Source organism: Lygodium microphyllum, chromosome 23 (genome assembly GCF_053477565.2).
Source record: "Lygodium microphyllum isolate KBCC chromosome 23, Lygodium_microphyllum_v1.1.10, whole genome shotgun sequence".
Classification (NCBI taxonomy): Eukaryota; Viridiplantae; Streptophyta; class Polypodiopsida; order Schizaeales; family Lygodiaceae; genus Lygodium; species Lygodium microphyllum.
In genome coordinates this window covers 38456768-38472801 of record NC_141157.1, presented here as the reverse complement: position 1 = coordinate 38472801, position 16034 = coordinate 38456768, and the positions used below count along the sequence as shown (strand labels likewise).

At 43.8% G+C, this 16034-nt stretch overlaps 1 protein-coding gene across 1 annotated transcript; it reads right to left on the bottom strand.

Moving 5' to 3' along the window:
• Positions 1 to 2067: 2067 nt before the first annotated feature.
• On the bottom strand, positions 2068 to 15186 carry LOC148016083 (serine hydroxymethyltransferase 4-like). The gene is made up of 5 exons (XM_087664695.1): positions 14750 to 15186; positions 13146 to 14582; positions 12618 to 13023; positions 11005 to 11106; positions 2068 to 2487 (listed from the first exon to the last, which is right to left on the bottom strand). The coding sequence occupies exons 2-5, from the start codon at positions 14541 to 14543 to the stop codon at positions 2243 to 2245; spliced, it is 2151 nt and encodes a 716-aa protein (XP_087520821.1). The 5' UTR covers positions 14544 to 14582; positions 14750 to 15186; the 3' UTR covers positions 2068 to 2242.
• Between the last annotated feature and the right edge of the window lie 848 nt (positions 15187 to 16034).

Here is a 16034-nt window from a genome sequence, read left to right as displayed (position 1 = left end):
TAAAGATAAATAGGTATATGCACCATCTCTTTGCATTTGTTTCTAGAAAGACAGAATGTTGTGTTTGCAAGACTAAAAATAAGTCCTTATAGAGCTTGAATGCAACTTAGACACCACCACCTACCTCCTACATATTGAAACCATCCATGAATAATTAACTACCATGACTATCAACATTCTAGCCACATGATAGAGATGTGTTTCCAAAATCCAAAAGAGATGCATCTTTACAATATAGAATGGACAATAGTAATAATAATACTTGGGTGTATGGTTTAGTTGATAGAGCATTGGGCTTTTAACTCCTTGACCTAGTACCTTTTTTAAGAATTTTTCCTCCTTGTTCGGATACAACTACACTTCCTGAGTCTAAAGCTACCTAATCTTCTAACCCAATACCTACAATGCACCGAGAAGCGAGATTAGAACCTAAGGATTTCTCAAATAGTTCCAGAGTTTGCAAATAGTTGGTGTACAGATTCGTTTTACATACCATTAATACGTTTGGGAAGCAATCAACCAACAAAAATTCATTGATTGAACTCTTACACACAAAGACCAACAACATTTTAAGTACTTGATGGAGATGCATCACCAAGATCCACTAGACGTGGGAAGAAATCAATCTACACACACGAATAGATTTGCACCAAAAAGAAAATGCAAGACCGCTAACCAACCAAACGATGTGGCACTTCAAGAAAGCACAAAGCATGAGGGCCAGACACTTTGGTCCCTATTGAAAAGCATGCAATTATCACACTCTTTATAATTATTGTAACCATCAACTAACGAACAAACATGTATACTTCTTGCAAAACAAGGGGAAAAAGAAGGATTCAATCCAGAATAAAATAGGCCAGTGGAAAGGCACTTTACACTCCCCATTACTTGAATGAGAAATAGAGTGAAGCACAAAGAAAAAGTACAAACAGTGCAACACCATGCAAACGCTAGACGACTCTCAATTGCTTCCCAGTCCGTAGCTCATGTAAGATGAAGGATTATGATAAGAGCTAAGAGACTAAAAGAGTCACGTCATATCACATCAAAACTAAGCAAACAGGCAAGGAAATGTAATACCAAAAAGGAGAAAGCAAAACATAACAGTATCATAAACATTTAGAACTTCCATATCCTTATCTGTGCAATACCATTTTACATGATTACTGGTTAGGCATGCCATTCACATTTAGAACTTAAATATCCGTATCTGTGCAATACCATTCTACACGATTACTGGTTAGGCATGCCATTCACATTACTTTCACCTGTACTCTTTCTTGTTCTCAACACCGCATAATTACATTACGCAGAATATCTTTAGCACATATAACAGGTTGACATGTGCTGCACCGTAAGTTCCTTCCCTTTACTTTCCCTCCACACACTTGCTTTTTCATACTACCATCTACAACATGCGAAAAAACCATAAATCGTTACATAACGCAAACTAAAACAAAGTCAACTCATCCTAGAACCAGTTCCAGAATTATCTTGCAGTGACATCTCTTTAGTGGAACCTCTCCTTCATCCCCGAGTTGGTATACCAACGTACATGCTGTCATGTTAATTAAGATTTCAGAAAAATTCAACTTTGGACTTCAGTTTGTGAGGTATCAATGCACCAGTGAACCCACCCTTCCCAGGTAAGCATGGAGCCACATCATAGTCCTTTCTTGCACAATGCATGGGGTAAAGGTATTAACTATTGGCACACCCTCCTAAACCAGCCAGAGACGAGTTTTAAGCTCAGTGCTCAGGACATTCTTTTAACCTACAAACACATGAGTGGATCTGGTATGGATGAAATTGTCTTTCAAAATACTGAATTGTAGAAAATGTCACCTTTGAGGTCATAAAACACCATTTAAAGACCCCGAGGATCACCTTAAAGTGGCCCTTTGGGAAAATTATTAATCACTACTCGGCAGCCTTAGGTACTGTGGTAGGGAGTTCGGGCAGTAACCAAACCCCTAAAAGGCCCAAAACTTTGATGCTGACAATGTAATTGAGTATTTTCACAAGGCCTTGTTGAAAGGTTGGCAACGTCCATATAATGTAAGCAATTTTATATTTCTCATTTAACATTCTTTTCGCATAAACAATTACAGTAGAATGTACGACTTCATGATATTCCATCCACAAAGTCATCACTTACGTCAGACCGACCTTGTGGGAATAATCAGCACAAAATACATGGGATTTACAAGGTTACGGCTTGTACAAAGTTTCTTTAAAGCTATTGATTATACTTCATTGTCAATGTATCAAAACCAGGCATCTCAAATGTGGAGGCAAACTTTTCTATGTTGTGCCGAAGCTCGTCAACCTCTTTGTTATTTTGCAGGCCTCTGAGAAAGTCCTTCTGAAACTTTCCATGCTCTCTTTGTACGTTGAGAGCAATTTGCAAAGCTTTGAAAAGGAAATCTGCAATCACCTCAAAATCGCTTTCTAAGCACCCTCTTGAAGTCATTGCTGGGGTCCCTGAAAATGTAGCATAATAACTCAAATATTAGGCCTCTGAACAGTTCAGACTAGCTGTACACATTTAGCAGTATGGCCATATCACACACGAAGCAAAAGGCAAACCAAAACCTTCAACGACAAAAGATGATGTCCAAAAGCCACTAGAAGAACAAATTATTTCTGCTGCATGGCTTCAAAGTAAAATGCACAGAAAGTGAAAATTGGAGATTTATTTGGCCAGGTGAGAATTGAAGTTATAATGGTTATATTAGAAATGCATGCTCTGAATAGGGTCCACAATCAAAAGCCTGTGAGGTATAAGATTCTGAACCCAAACAATCTTACTAGTCCGCATCTTTAAATTTCAAGTCTACTTAAAGAGCAGATGCATTTTTACCCACATTATGAACCATTAACTCTGATTAGGATCATAGAGAAGAAAAGGCTTGCAGATGCCAGAATAAAGTTATCACAGATCAACAAATCTGCACTGATCAGGCTTCTGCCACTTTCTATTCTTGTTAACAGGCAACCAAAAAAGATCTTTTAGATTTTTCTACTTGGGAGAACAGCCGGATGTAAACCTTGAATATGGGTCACAAAGAAGGGAAAGCCCTACACATGCCTGAGAAGCTAAGATCTAAATATCTGATTAACAGAGTCTACACTAATCTAGCTTCCAACTGAACCTGTTTATAATCAGGCAACCAAACAGATCTCTGGAAATCTTTTGCTTCATCAACAGCTGCACATGATGGACCACATACGTAGTCTGATGAAGGCTGGATCACAGACCATAGAAGCAAGGGAAGGACACGAGGGGGCATCCAGATATCAGAACCCCATTTCAAACAGTTTCTGGGTGAAGGGGCCTCCCGATGTCAGAACATTCCAAACTGTTTCTGGATGGGGGACACATCACTATTGGGCAGGATGTTCCATCCCACCCCTGACAAGAGGATGGTAGGGGCCATGTCCTGGGATGCCACTTACTTGTTTGGGATGAGGTTGAGAATGGATGAGGTCAAAACGTAGCATTTGCTTTTGTTTTCATCACTTTTCTTTCACCTCCTGTTTTCCTTCTTGCTGCACACTTCCTTGTCAAACCTCTTGGCCATCTCATGGACTACCCATTGATAACCTTTGTCCCCTAGTTTGGGTCTCCTAGCTAGCCTAAACTGTTACTTAGGACAGATAGGACACTTAGGACCCCTAATGTGCAGGCAATTGCACTCCAGATTGGGGGCTCTTCATCTTGGCCCAATTTCATCTCCAAGATGAAAGGGGTAGTGCAGGAGTCCCCTTTTATAGAACTCTCTGAGCCCATTGTCCTACTGAATATTCTCACATCTCCTACGAATTGATCTAATTCTATGTAGAACTGTCTTAAGAGCCATAAAAATACGATTAATTAAGTGACCACCTCTTGTGAGTTAACAAATTCAGTATGGCTGCCAGCTGATCGCCCTTGCTAACATGTCTACACTGAACCAAGGCTTTCAGATCTTAGATCCTTTGTGCCCTGCCCTGGTGCATTTTCACATCTGGAAGTAACGTGCCCGCCTATCGGCTGTTCAGGCACGTTTTTAGTGGTCCATCAAGAGACGAATCTAAGCGATGCCGCCCAGCACTCCCATGGAATGTCACGGGGTTTGTCGCCTGGGGTTTTTCGAGTCTGCCTCGCAATGGAACATTCGCGGCCAAACCCATTGGGATCGACCTAAAATCTAGGTTCCTAGTGGTCAAGGTCTCCTGACAGCATTCTAGCGTCGGGTCCTGAACATCCTACTTTTCGCAAAGATACCCAAGCCGAAGCAAACCCATACCGCACTTGGCTCAAAGAGAATGGGAAAAGAGAGGGAGACGCCGCTCAACCTCTTTACCCGTCGGACATAGTCCCATTGCGTTCCCCTAAAACGGTATGAATCGGGGTTTTAACCTAACAATTTCTAAGGGTCACTCATCGGTAAAACCTGGTGAGAAGCCTCCCGATTCTTTGAGACCACCCTGCTATAGGACAGACTTGTCGGCGGTTCTGCCCACCCGCTTCCCTCAATAGGCGTTCTTTAGTTATTTAATTAGGTCCTACCATAGTTATGTGTGACATTTAAAATCAGCTTCCTTAATTAAACCTTTTAGGAAATAGGGTTCGTTCGCGTAATTTATAGCACAAATACGAATACAGAGCAAGTAGTCCTTTTTGACAAACAAGTTCAAACAAATTCCTTAACTTATCTTCAAGTTAATCTTTGTCTCTTGCCCATACAGGAGAAATTATATATCCCTTCTTCCCTGCAAAAGTACCCGGTTCAAATCACATGGCACCATAATTTCCATCCTTTATCCAAAATAGAATCTTCCAATGCCACAGACGTTGGGGCCACAAAGGTCCTCAACTTCATTTCGGACTTGGCAAGGGATATCCAGAGATTCACCTGAACCACAAGCTGCCTAGGAGTAAAATACCATTTTGATCCACCCGTGCAAAATATCATTTCCTTAATTAAATCATTTAAGATTCAAGCACAATCAAGGTAGTCAGCCCTAATATCATTTTCCAAGAAAACATTCTTTTACTCCTATGACAATTTGTCATCACAAACCCCACCATGAACTTACCATCAATTATAAGCACCTAGAATAATCATCCAAACCACAATCTAACAATTAGTTGTTGAATGTAAAAGCATTTAGGGTGTTGTTCGATCAACCGACAAAACAATGGTATTCTTTTCCAAACATTATAAGAATAGTCACGATAACCTTTCCATCGCATATTTGCTCTCCCCCTTGGGATCTAAGAGCGATACTGTGCAAAATGTAAGCTCTATTGATCACTTACATTGATCGACAACCCAACCTTCTTCCCAACAAGTGTAAAAGCAGTGGTCTTTACTTTGTCTCGGGTTTTCTAATCCCTTGAGCTCTCTACTTGCCTTTGAGGCTTGGAGGAGTTGTTTGTATCTAGCCCACCCCAAATAGGATTGACAAACATAATAGCTATCGAATGAATCTCAAGGCATCTTAGTTTTAATCCTTATGATTAATTTCTCGTACTAACTCTTAATCAAAGCCATGAAGCAAACATGAAAATATTCTCATATATCAAACATGTTATAAGCATAATGTGTAAATACTTGATAAGGTAAGTGCGAAATGATCTCAAGTAACTAGACTCCAATAAGCCTTGCATTGAGCTAGAATCTAGTTTTTCTTAATATTTGGGCTCTTCGGCTAAGTACTTTTGAAGTATCCAAACTTTAAACTAGGACTTTCTATTCATGATTCTTAATGCCATATTCTTTTAGCAATTATACTATTTGTAACCCTTGACTATGCTTTAACCTAGCACTTGTATGCACAATCTTTTAATGTCGTTCTTCTAACGACTATACCATTCATAACCCTTGACTAATTCTTCCTTGTAATTGCTCTATCAGCAAATAAGCCATATGCAACTAAGTTGGATTAAAAGGAACAATCAAATGCCAAATCATAACAATAGGATAAAATAAATTCAAGCTACTCTTTTACATGAATTCATGCACATGCCACAGCGATATAACCTATGTCTCAATGAATAGAGAAGATGGCAATTAGTACCTGGGTATTTGAAGATGAATTATCCGGACCCAACATTGTATTTGCATTAACAGAAACGCCCTAACCGATGGTTCTACTGTTGGACACAGAACTACCATTGGTGCGTGTCTCCCTCTGTTTTGGGGCCATACTTTCAACTTACAAATCTCTCTCTCTCTCTCTCTCTCTCTCTCTCTCTCTCTCTCTCTCTCGTTGAGAAACCCTTCACCCGCAATTTGCATTTCTGCATTTTACGTTTAGGGTTTGCAGCCCCAAAAAGAGGCACCATCCTAAACTGACTATGCCTATTTATAGGCCACTCTCTCATTCATTCCTCACGGCTGATTCATTCAGTCCGTCACCTCTTCTCTCTAGTCTCTCCACTACCCTCACACCCCTTCAAGAGGACATTGTGGTTCTTAGTTCGTGGCTGTCTTCATCATCTTCCTTGTGCTACGGCACCCTTGTTCCCTTGTATCACACTCACTCCATGATTTAAAACTTCATCATTCCATTCATCAGAGTTTTTTTTTCTCTCCTCTTCTCTTCTCCATGTTTGCGGAGTTCACTCCATGTTCCTCCCCACAAAACCTACTGTCTCGCTGGTATGTCATCTTTTGACATGGTATCAGAGCTCCATCTGCTCAAACGGCGGCAAATATCTTCCACTCCAATGAAGGCAAAGATCAATGGCGGGTTTGGCATCCACTTCTCTTCTTTTTCCACTGCATCAAAATCTCATTTTTGCAGATTTCAGGTGTTTCAGCTTGCTGCCCACACCCCGTTCAAGGAGGAGATCTCAACCGAAGCTGTCCATTGCTGTCTCCATCAGTTGGTACCTAATTTCCAACCCTCTTCACACAATTTGGAGCTGATTCCAGCCAGGCAATTGCTATTCCTGTGCAGACCTGCTGCCGTACAGCCTGCCACATCATCAGTCTTGTTGGCTGCGTTTTTAGTCTCTCTCTCCTGCAAGCTGTCCTACCTGCGTTTTTAGTCTCTCTCCTGCTGCCTGTGATGCCTGCGTTTTTAGTCTTTGTCTCTCCTCACTTGCGTTTTTCTACTGGTTGCAACCTCTTACTGCTGGTCACATCCTCCTCCCACTGGCAGCTCACTTCCATAATTCCACTACCCTCCCACCCCTCGAGGCGGACATTGCGGTTCGTACTTCACACTGCCCTCACATCCCTTGAGGCCGACATTGCGGTTCGTGTTTCGTGATAGTTGACCTCTTCCTTCTTCAGCAAGGCACACTGGTATCCATGGCTTCTTTACCAACTGATGTCCAAACTATTGGGTGCTCCTACTGTGGCATCACTGGACACACCACCGATGCTTGCCGCTTCGACCTTTAATCCCCCCCCCCCCGGAATATATGCGTCTTCCACTAGACACTCCTTGTGCCACCTCTCTTTTCTGGGCCACAGAGATTGTTCTGCATCGGCTATCAGAGTACTATGCTCAAGGCAATAAGACATATCCGATGCACACTAAGTCCTTTCAAGCACCTAGAGGATCAATTGGCGCTACGACCTAGAGATCGTCGCAATTCCAGCGGTAGTCTTCTCCCACTTCTTTTCAGGTACAGTGGCTTCCACAACCTACAGATCTGCAATCCGCTCCATCAAGAGACAGTGACTATTTGAAACTATCTCCTCGTCGATCTGCTCCTTCGAGAGACAATGGCTGCTCGACTCCTTCCTCTTCTTCGGCTACCCACTCCGATCCACTAAGAGACAGCAACTGTTGCCTACCTCTTGCTCATTCTGAGCCCCAACCCTTCCCCACCCTCAACTACTCAGGTTCAAGAGGTAGCACCTCTGAGAGCTCTTCGACACCCCAAATATCTTCTTCAACACGACCGTCAGCACTTCCTTCGTCATAAGACATTTCAAAGTCCTTGATCCATGAGTTTCTGGATTCTCTATCTACTTCAAAGGGGGATTCAGAGGGGGATGTTATTTCTTTACCCTCCAAGGAGGCATCTACTTCTTCGACTTCAATGGGGGCCCCCTCCACCTTCCACCTCAAAGGGGAAACCTACTCCACATGAAGTTCTTTACCCATTCTCTACTTTCTTGGGGTGACTGTCTTTGACTAGTCATCTCTTCTACTGATACCTAGGATCTTCAGGTACCACCTAGACCGAGACCTCAGAGGTTCAACCGCGACTTGGTGACGAGGCCTTCGTATTCCTTCCAGTATGGATGCACGGAGCTAGTGGCTTCTCTCTCGAGGTTGAGTTTCGAGTTCTCTAGTTCACTTTGTCTACTGTTCTTTACTGCAGGTTCCCTTTCCGATGGAAATCTCACATCTTAGGAGTCCTCTACATCTTCTTACCTTGGTCACTTGGTCAGCATGGAGCCACCTCTCGAGATTGAGTACGGGCATATCCTTATGGTTCTCGACACCACACAAAGTCCGACATTCCTCCTATGCATTGCATGTTTTCATCATCTTTGTACTTGGGCACTTAGGCAAGTGAACAATTTCCCCACGAGGAACACTGTCCAAGTGGCACCTGCTGCATAAGCATTCTTCAGCATGTAGCATTGCATCTCCACCTCACTCTTCTCTTGTTCCCCTTTTTGGGTCTGAGAGGGGGTGTTGAGAAACCCTTCACCCTTCACCCGTAGTTTGCGTTTTGCGTTTAGGGTTTGCAGCCCCCAAAAGGGGCGTCATCCTAGACCGACTGTGCCTATTTATAGGCCACTCTCTCAATCATTCCTCACGGCTGATTCATTCAGTCCGTCACCTCTTCTCTACAGCCTCTCCACTACCCCCACACCCCTTCGAGAGGACATTGTGGTTCGTGGTTCGTGGCTGTCTTCATTATCTTCCTTGTGCTACGGCACCCTTGTTCCCTTGTATCATTCACTCCATGATTCAAAACTCCATCATTCCATTCATCAGAATTTTTTTCTCTTCTCTTCTCTTCTCCATGTTTGCCGAGTTCACTCCGTGTTCCTCCCCGCAAACCCTACTGTCTCGCTGGTACGTCATCTTTTAACATCTCTCTCTCTCGTCAGAGAGTGCCGGGGCGACTCTCTTCTATTGTGAAGGGGGGTTAAGCTTGCGGATAAGAGGAGAAGGGAAAAGCACGTAATGACACCCTCTTGTCAGAGTGCAGCGGTGCGGAAGCGTAGGACTGAGAGAGAGAGAACGCAGAGAGAGAAGATAGAGAAAGAGAGAGTGGAAGATGAAGATCTGCTGTATAAAGAGTGCTGAATACAAAGATATGCAGATATATACACGGGCGCAGTGCGCTGGACTGCGTGTCTCCACCTCGACAATGCAACCTGCTGTTCACCTCGAAGTCCGCTGCAGTCTGCATTGTCTCCTGTCTGAAATCTGCGAATAGAGACGGAATCTGCGCGTGTCACCGGTCTGTAATCTGCGAGCAGAGAAGTGTGGCAGACTGCTGAGAATGTCGGCTATAAATAGCCAGAGACAGCCAGGAAATAGGGCGCCAGAAATGCTCAGTCGGCTTAATGCAGCCGACTGCCTACAGTGGGTCGGACTGCCACGTGGCAGTCCGACTGCACCAGGCTGAAGTCTGCTGCCTGGCTGTGATCTCTCTAACACCTCTAAGGAGGGGAAGAAGGAGGAGAACCTTCTGGAAGGTTCTCTCTCTCTCTCTCTCTCTCTCTCTCTCTCTCTCTCTCTCTCTCTCTCTCTCTCGTGTAGCATCCTAGCCTCCTTTTTTCCTTATGAGGGGGGGTTTATAATGGTGGAAGATGGGGAGGAGGTGGAGTGGTGCATGGTGGCAAGAGTCTTGGGGCCTCTCAGCTGGCCATGGACTGGCCATTATGCGCAAGGGGAAGGGGCGGGTTGGGGGGCGGGGGGCGGCGGCGGCAGGGCGCCGTTGGCATCATCATCTCCATCTTCTTCTTCATCAACGTCATCTTCCGCATCTTCCCCCTCATCATCATCAACTCATCTCCTTCTTCCTCGTCAACGTCGCCTTCCTCCTCCACTCCTTCCTCGTCATCATCGACTGCTTCCTCCCCCCGCCACTTATTCGGTGACAACAAGGGGGGGAAGGATTAAAATTTTTTCAACTACTTTTAATAAAAATTAAAGAAGGGGGGGCAGGGGGGTTCCTATGCGTGGAGGGCGGGGATATTACATTATCAGTCCCAAGCAGCATTTCAGGCCCAAAACAGGTGTGTTCTGCCTTAGTTCAGGCTCAAATACTTCTGCTTGATCTGGGACAGCTGTCATCAGATGCATTTCCTGCCAGCTTATCCCTACAACTGCACTTTGAAATTTGAAACTCCTTAGTTCAGGCTCAAATACTTCTGCTTGATCCGGGACAGCTGTCAACAGATGCATTTCCTGCCAGCTTATCCCTACAACTGCACTTTGAAATTTGAAACTCAGATCTACATTTCGCATCGTGCATGATTTACAAATTCTGAAGATGATATGAAAAGAAACTATTTCGACAGCAGTTTCTATAAAGGTTGATGCCATTGCGACTAAATTCCTAGATCATTCTTCTTAGGCCCACCCACACACATGGAGAAAGCTTGTGAAGTATCCACTGCTGAAATCAGACTTGTGACAGCACACAAACCCCCCCCCCCCCCCCAAGAAAAAAAAAAGTATAAGTCAAGTAGATTCTATATCATATCATAGTCATAAAATTTCAAGTCATATTTAAGCACTAACACGGACTTTGAAAATTGAATACTGAAATGTTGCTCAAGTAGTCAAAGAAATTTCAAGAGGGAGAGGAGAAGAGATGGGAGTAAGTTGAAAACAAGTGGGCAAAAACTGTTTTCAGCTGGAGGTGTTTTTTCTTCCCCACATTTGTGGTGGGACAGCCTCACACGACATGTCTATGCATGTCATAGTGGTGCATATATACATGGAAAGACAAACAAATGGACAGGATCAAGGAGGAAGAAAATGTAAGCAAGGTTCAAAATATAAAGCATGAACACTTACCAATCCTAACTCCACCTGGAGCAAATGCTCCACTATCCCCATAAACAGCATTCTTGTTGAGCGTCATGTGGCAGACCTCACAAACTTTCTCAAATCGATTACCTGCAAGTGGAAACAAGTAATACGCTGATCAGGGAATGCTGTGTTAAAACCAAGTGCACGCATCCCAACAATTAGTGAGCAAGCTCAACAGGATAGGAATGCAACGTTCAAAGAGGACAATGTGCACACATAAGAAAACATTACACTGCTTAAGGCAAAAGGCAGAATGAGGATTGAAATACGTCTCAAAACTGACTACATCAATTATAGCTCAGGTCTTATTCCTGAATCAATATCTGCCTGTTTGCATGAAAAGGAAGCTAAGCAGCTTCAGGGCCTACCCTAAAATTCCACACCAGACACACGGCAATCATGTGCCCCCAAATATCGAACCAGCTACTACTTTGAACCTTTCAACAGAACCATCACATAGTGAACATGTAGCACAAAGGCCTACTATTTACAAAGTGATTCAACACTTCTTCATCTTGTACCAGTCGCCAGCTAGGTTATGAAAGATATTCATAGGAACGAGAGAGAGGCTGAAAGTTCACAAAGGTGTATGCAATAATGCTTCACCCAGGTCCATAACACTGCTTATTCATAGTAGTTTCAGCTTCCAGATTCTTGCATCAAGGAATGAAACTTTCCACAAAGTCACAAATTTGCATGCATGCAACTAATGGCTGCTCTGGTGAGATGTGCATGTTTGTCAAATGGATGTGTTTTTAACACTCTTCTCTAAATTTTGTAAAACACGAGTACATATTGAATGTGCTGCCAGGACGAAGCCCAAAGTTTCAACTCTCACGCACACACAAAATCCATATTTTCTACATTTTTTAGATAGCCTAGCCTTGAAGACATCCTCTTTGAGAAGAACAATACTGAATTGATCTAGAGAAAGCTTCACCCCCGCAAAACAGTGCATATAGCTTCATCTTAAACCACTTTAGCCCCTTGGAGTGTTTGCTACACTTTCCAGATGCAGTTGAAAAACAACGGTCAAGAGGGCTCCTAGACATTTGTTTGTATGATTGTCTATTATACTCAGAGAAGATCATCTTATCAACTTTTTACCCACAGTAAAATACTGAGAGAGGTGTCCCAGCTAGTCAGCTCCAGAGTAATATTACTCGACATCGAAAGTACAGCCTGTCGTTTACCACACATGGTCCATAAGCTACCACACATGATCCACAAGCTGCTATGAAAAAAACCACATGATGGACTTATACCTGCTGTGAGAAAACCCAAATACATTATTCAGACGGCAGAACAATAATGTCAATACACGTGGGCAATCATCCATTGGACTTTGAAAGTTTGAAGCGGAAGACTTAAGAAAGCAACCAATTGCTGTTGCCCAACTATACGCTTTTAAGAGTTGCATTAATGAAAAAGCTCAACTTATTGAGCATGAAAACAAGCAAAAACAAGCAGGATATCTGCATGACTATTATAGCTCTTCCATTAAACAAAGAAAGCATGTAAATTTACCCATCACCCTGTCCAAGTAGTACTGTAAGCTGATAATCACATTAAGAATCAGTTTCAAATCAAATCCTCACCTGTAAGCCCATAAGGGCGAAGATCCCACAGTAACAGATGGTTGTCTGTACCATCTGTTACTAGCTTGCATCCCTTCATTTGCAAAGCTGCAGCAAGAGCCTGGGCATTTTTTTTAACCTGCTGAATGTAATCTTTATATTCAGGGGTAGATACTTGCTTAAAAGCAACAGCCAGTGCCGCAATCTGATTGTTATGGGGACCACCTTGCAGGGAAGGAAACACAGCAAAGTTTAATCTATCCTCATAATCATATTGTTCATTATCATCAGAGGAATGCACAGAAGCACCCCGTCTCCTTTGTTTTGGACCTTTTCTGTAAAAAATCATGCCTCCACGTGGACCCCTCAGGCTCTTGTGAGTAGTAGATGTAACAATGTCACAGTAGTCAAAAGGGCTGGCACATTCCTGTTCAGAAAAGAGTCATCATTCAAAGGTAAATGGAATATTAGGGCCTCACATTAACTTGTTAAAATTAGTAACAACGGTGCATGATATAAAAGGGCAATGACAAAGTGCACCTATAATACCTGAGCAGCAACCAGCCCACTAATATGAGCCATGTCACACATCAGAATGGCACCAGCTTTATCTGCAATTTGGCGAAACCGCGCATAATCCCACTCTCGTGGATATGCACTTCCACCACAAATCAAGATTTTGGGCCGAAAATCAAGAGCTCTTTCCTCCAATTTTTCAAAATCAATGTAACCTGTCTGAGGATTTACTTTGTAAGGTAGGCTCTCAAAGAAAATGGATGCAGCAGAGACCTTCTTCCCACTGGAAGTGTAGTAACCATGGCTCAGGTGCCCACCAGAAGGAGAGTCTAAGCCCATAATCCGATCCTTTGGTTGTAAAAGAGCTGTATATACTGCAAAGTTTGCTGACGTGCATGAATAAGGTTGCACATTGACACCCCATGCCTCAGGATCGAGATGAAAAGCCATTAAGGCACGTTCACAGCACAAAGTTTCTATTTGATCAATAAACTCATTCCCGCCATAATATCGAGCACCAGGCATTCCTTCAGAGTATTTGTTTGTCAGATGGCTGCCAAGAGCCTCTGTGACTGCCTGTGAAGTGAAATTTTCGGAAGCTATAAGCTCAATCCCTTTCCATTGTCTGTTTTTCTCTCTTTCCATAATCTCATAAATCTGTGGATCAACCAAAGACAAGGGCCTGTTTCCCCAAGGCTGCACTGCAAGCCGCCTCGATGAGTTCTCAGATGCTGGCCCAGGTTCATGAAAAGCAGAATTATGTGAACCCTGCAGGCTCTGTATCGAGGAACCAATGAGATTTTGGTGCCCATTGATACTGGAAGTATAAGAACCCTGAGGAAGAATTTGCACACCCTGAAAGCTGGGAATGGGCCTCTGGATGGGACTCCGGGGCGAGCTTTCCACAGACAACCTGCCCGAAGGGCTATGATGCAGATTCTGCAGTGTGTTCGAGGGGCTCTGCTGTGCAATTTGTGGGTGGGATTGGGTTCCTTGCACGGCAGGAGAGGAATTGACATGAGGGCTCAATGGTGAAGTGCTCCGAAATGCCTGAGGGGATCTGAAGGCTCCCCGATGGCTTCCATTCTCAAGTGATGCACCATCATTCCTGCTGCGCTTCAAGCGCTGGGATTCAGTACCTGCTGCCACAACGCTACTGACTTCGTGCTTCCTGCCAGCAGGCTGAATGGTCATATCCCTTGCGATTCCTGATGCTTCAGGGACGGCAAGGTTTTGCACAGAGCTGTGAAGAAGGCCGTCTCGGAATGTACCAGGGAACAAAGAGAGCGAATTTGCATTCAATGAGCTGTCTGTGAGGGGGGCGTATGTGCTGCTAGAGCTTGGGTGATGCGGGCCGGGGAAACCGGGTGGCAGTGCTTTGTGATGATGATGATCAAATTTGAGGCTGGGCTTCATGTCATGTGCATCCATCACGAGGAATTGGCAATCCGAAAGCTATCTATCACTTGCCTAATAAACAGAACAGAGGACCTCTTCTAATATAGGCCGATGGCTATGACTTGCCTCATAAACAGAACAGAGGACCTCTTCTAATATAGGCCGATGGCTATGACTTGCCTGATAAACAGAACAGAGAACGACTGAGAGGGGACAAATTTAGGTCAAAGGGGGCATACCTATATCGGAAAAACAAGACAAAGCCTTTCAGTCTTCTTCTGATCCGTGGGAGTACTAGTGACTGCAACAGAGACGACAGCAACAACAAGAACAAGAACGATGAAAAGATCCGCCTCCTTCGATGCCCCCGTTTTCTGTGTGCGCGGAACGACCTGTGGAGAATGGCATGGTTCGCAGGGCCGGTACGATCATACCGGGAGATGTCCGTTTGAAGGAAGCGCGCCAAAGGTAGGCGAAGCAAAGGAAGAAGCTAGTCCGCCATAGCCTTTTCTTTCTTTTCTATGATATGGTGAAGATGATGATTAGCCAGAAGGGGCAAGTTGATTGTGTCTGTGTGAGTGTGTGTGGGGGTGAGTTTTAGTGAGGGTTGTGGGGTGTGTGAGAGTGGGGGGAAGGGGAAAGCACGCCTTGGAATACGGTCAGATTCAATTCATCTACTGGAGAATAAGAATGAAAATGCTTCAACGATACTATGATCGCAGGCTGCCTACAAGAACATGCATTTGTGGGCACCCTCTTATGGGCACCTCCCACCCTCCTTTTGGGCAACACCCCCTTCTTTCAACCGATCATATGCCAGTATGTTGAATTGAACTAGTTTTGCAATTTATCAAGTAGTGCCCTTGCAATTCGACCATTGGCACCCAGTCTGTTGATTTGAACTCGTCCCCACAAACAAGTTCTGCAATTTCTCGAGCAAGGTAAGGAACCAGTTAAAGGATTGGCAGTTGACCCCTTAACTATCGCAAAACAAGTTCCTCAATTCTATGGAGGGGAGGAACCCGTTTTGTGCCACCCACCTTCACGTCCAATAACACAAGCTCTCATTAGATTGGATCGGATGTAGATGTCCAATGATGGTTGTTGGATTGCCTCTCCTAATTCTAAGGACCCTCCATCACATTGAAGCCTTGAATCCTGCATGTATAGCTTCAATCTAGACCATTTGCAAGATTAGTAGGAAAACTCATAATTGCCCAATATTCATTGTCATCGTCCACTCACGATTGTGCATTATTTATAGGGCCTCTTGTTGGAAAATCAGAGTAAGAGCATAAAGCTATGTGCACAAAGGGAGAAGAGAGCTCAAGTACAAGAAGGAAATCTTGCTTAGGAAGTTGCTCAAGTACAACTAAGGTACACTCTCTACACTTGAGAGTGATCTCCAAGCTATTCATATAGCCTCACTATAGGCTAGGGTTTCCCTAACCCTTCAATTTATTCACACCTCACCTTCCCTCATGCACCCTTGTTGTCCCATGCTACACTTCTTACACCCTCCCT

What these genes read in the sequence shown, in the direction of transcription:
- LOC148016083 (XM_087664695.1), bottom strand. Translation starts at nt 14,543, where the DNA reads ATGGATGCACATGACATGAAGCCCAGCCTCAAATTTGATCATCATCAT. An exon ending in TCGCCCTTATGGGCTTACAG is followed by an intron (nt 11,107 to 12,617) that starts GTGAGGATTTGA and finishes TTCCACTTGCAG; the next exon opens with GTAATCGATTTGAGAAAGTT. An exon ending in TCCAGGTGGAGTTAGGATTG is followed by an intron (nt 2,488 to 11,004) that starts GTAAGTGTTCAT and finishes CTACATTTTCAG; the next exon opens with GGACCCCAGCAATGACTTCA.